Below are 3,152 nucleotides of genomic sequence, written 5' to 3'. Positions count from 1 at the left end.
CGCCTCTAGGAGGGTATTCATACTTTAAAGGCGCATAACTCAAAAACTACAGTAGCTAAAAAAAAGATGTCGACTACGAAAATGTTTAGAATTTTATTTTTCACATTTTTGTAGTTTACGGTTTCTTGACAGGTACTGTAGATTTTGAGTTATGCGCCTTTAAAATATGTGTACCCTTTTTAGAGGCGCAGACAGCTAGGCACTCTCGTTTCTCTGCGTCTCCTACCCCTTTTTTGTAATTTTTAATACCTTAAGTTTTTCTAATTGTTCAAACGTTTGGAAAATGTAAAAATTGTCGGAAAACAAAGAAGGGGAAAATAGAAACGCAGAGAAACAAGACTGCCTACCTGTCTGCGTCTCTCAGGGGGGGGGGGGGTATGCATAATTTAAAAGCGCATAACTCAAAAACTACATTAGCTAGAAAAAAGTTGTCAACTAAAAAACTGTTGGAAATTCAATTTTACACATTTTTGTAGTTGACAACTTTTTGATAGTTACAGTAGTTTTTGATTTATGGGTCTCGAAAGTTAGCATACCACTCCCCGCTAGGGGGGGGGAGGGTGCAGACAACTAGACACACTCGTTTCTCTGCGTCTACCCCATTTTAAAGTTTTTCAAAGTTTTCAATATTTTAAACGTTCAAAAAATGTAGTTTTTCCTGAAAAACATGGGAAAACTTGATCCAAAAATGTAATCTGATACCTCCTATTCCTTAGGCTCCGCCCACTTTCTTTTCGGTTTCTCACTGATATATGATATTTAATATCAGAAAAGAGCTGAGCAATGATTCTGTTTGCTCTTCACACTTTTTTTGTGGAGTACCTAAAGAAAATGCCCTCTACTTACATAAGAAAGCACTTGAAAAAATCGAAGGAGCGGCAAAAAGTGGTCGGATTGATTGAAATACAGTGCTCCAAAGACGGCATTATCAACGAGCGGAGCACTTGGAAAATCTGAAAGTTTCGACAAATTTTTCGCGCTGTAATCGATAGATTTTGAGTTGAAAAAAGCGGAAAATCGCTGAAATTCGCCAGTTTTAGAACTTGGTGACTTTAAAGGCGCATTTCTCTGAAACTACAGTAGCTATCTAAAAACTATAAACTACAAAAAATGTAAAATAAAATTTTACACACTTTTGCAGTTGACAACTTTTTTCTAGCTACAGTAGTTTTTGAGTTATGAGCCTTTAAAGTTAGCACACACCTTTGAGTGGCGCAGGCAGCTAGACGCTCTCGTTTCTCTGCGTCTCTATTTCTCTTTTTTTTGTTTCTGGCTTCTCTGCTTCTCTAGGCCTAGAAAAAATTTAAAAAATTAGGTCATGACCTAGAAAAAATTAGGTCATGACCTAGAAAAAATTAGGTCATGACCTAGAAAAATTAGATCATGACCTAGAAAAAATTAGGTCATGACCTAGAAAAAATTAGGTCGTGACCTAGAAAAAATTAGGTCATGACCTAGAAAAAATTAGGTCGTGACCTAGAAAAAATTAGGTCATGACCTAAAAAAAATTAGGTCATGACCTAGAAAAAATTAGGTCGTGACCTAAAAAAAATTAGGTCATGACCTAAAAAAAATTAGGTCATGACCTAGAAAAAAATTAGGCCATGACCTAGAAAAAAATTAGGCCATGACCTAGAAAAAATTAGGTCATGACCTAGAAAAAATTAGGTCGTGCCCTAGAAAAAATTAGGTCGTGACCTAGAAAAAATTAGGCCATGACCTAAAAAAAATTAGGTCATGACCTAGAAAAAATTAGGTCGTGACCTAAAAAAATTAGGTCCTAGATTTCTATTTTTTGCGATTTCCAGGCACTAGCCGTCGTGAAAAGGCGTACAGCAACTTTAAAGGCGCATAACTCAAAAACTACGGTAGTTCGGCTAAAAAAACTACGGTAGTTCGGCTAGAAACTACGGTAGTTCGGCTAGAAAAAATTAGGTCGTGACCTAGAAAAAATTAGGTCATGACCTAAAAAAAATTAGGTCGTGACCTAGAAAAAATTAGGTCGTGACCTAGAAAAAATTAGGCCATGACCTAAAAAAAATTAGGTCATGACCTAGAAAAAATTAGGTCGTGACCTAAAAAAATTAGGTCCTAGATTTCTATTTTTTGCGATTTCCAGGCACTAGCCGTCGTGAAAAGGCGTACAGCAACTTTAAAGGCGCATAACTCAAAAACTACGGTAGTTCGGCTAAAATTGTCAACTACGAAAATGTGTGAAATTTTATTTTACACATTTTAATAGTTTACAACATTTTTCTAGCTACCATAGTTTCAGAGATATGCGCCTTTAAAAATGACGCATCCAAAAATATAAAGATCAGTGACAAAAAAAATGGGTGATGATTTTTTTTGTTAATTGACACATTTTTTGTGTCCATTGAATAAATATAAAAATCATAGAGCAATAAGATCAAAATTTTTTTGAAAAATTTCAAAAAAAAAAAATTAATTTCAGACAAAAAATTTTTTCAGATTTTTTTAAATTCCAAAAATCTGAAAATTGAGTAAGTTCTAAGCTAAAAAATGACGATAATTCCGAAAATTTTGGTTGAAAACTCACCAAATGAGCCCAAAAATACTTGGGAGCTCTCAATTCCGGCTCATTATTCCTCACGATTCTTGTGTAGACTGGAATGAGCAACCAGAAAGCCAGAAGGGGTAAGGCAGCGATTCCATCGCGGAAGAGAAGGCAATAGGGTTCCTGAATATTACATTTTTGAAATTGGCTCAAAAACAAGTCAAAAATCATGGAAATCGATGAATTTGACCCTAGGAACGTCCAAAATGGTTTCTCCTTTTTTAAAGACGCACAACTCAAAAACTACAGTACCTAGAAAAAAGTTAACAACTACAAAAAGGTTGGGAATTAAATTTGCAACATTTTTGCAGTTGACAACTTTAGTCTAACTACTGTAGTTTTTGAGTTATGCGCCTTTAAAGTTACCTTAGGAGCCTTCCAGGATGGTCGCCTACTTTAAAGGCGCATAACTCGAAAACTACAGTACCTATTAAAGAGTTGTAAACTACAAAAATATGTAAAATTCAGTTTCCAACATTTTTTTACAACTTTTGTCTTGCTACTGTAGTTTTTGAGATATGCGCCTTTAAAGTAAGCGTGCCGCCTCCCCCTCACTCCTTCGTTAGGTGATAGG

The 3,152-nt window shown here is 35.3% G+C and overlaps 2 protein-coding genes across 2 annotated transcripts in view; both read right to left on the bottom strand.

Moving 5' to 3' along the window:
- Positions 1-926, bottom strand: part of CBG00494 — a gene marked incomplete at both ends in the record, with an annotated part of 5,385 nt that extends 4,459 nt beyond the window's left edge. The window contains one exon of the mRNA XM_002640886.1: positions 847-926. Coding sequence (XP_002640932.1) covers positions 847-926 — 80 coding nt within the window. The remainder of the gene's footprint in view (positions 1-846) is intronic.
- A 1,542-nt stretch (positions 927-2,468) lies between these two features.
- Positions 2,469-3,152, bottom strand: part of CBG00493 — a gene marked incomplete at both ends in the record, with an annotated part of 801 nt that continues 117 nt past the window's right edge. Inside the window, 2 exons of the mRNA XM_002640885.1 lie at positions 2,469-2,516; positions 2,561-2,701. Of these exons, the coding sequence (XP_002640931.1) occupies positions 2,469-2,516; positions 2,561-2,701 (189 nt within the window). The remainder of the gene's footprint in view (positions 2,517-2,560; positions 2,702-3,152) is intronic.

Source organism: Caenorhabditis briggsae, assembly GCF_000004555.2.
Source record: "Caenorhabditis briggsae complete genome, chrIII, whole genome shotgun sequence".
NCBI classification, from domain to species: domain Eukaryota; kingdom Metazoa; phylum Nematoda; class Chromadorea; order Rhabditida; family Rhabditidae; genus Caenorhabditis; species Caenorhabditis briggsae.
This window is presented reverse-complemented; position numbering and strand designations above follow the sequence as displayed.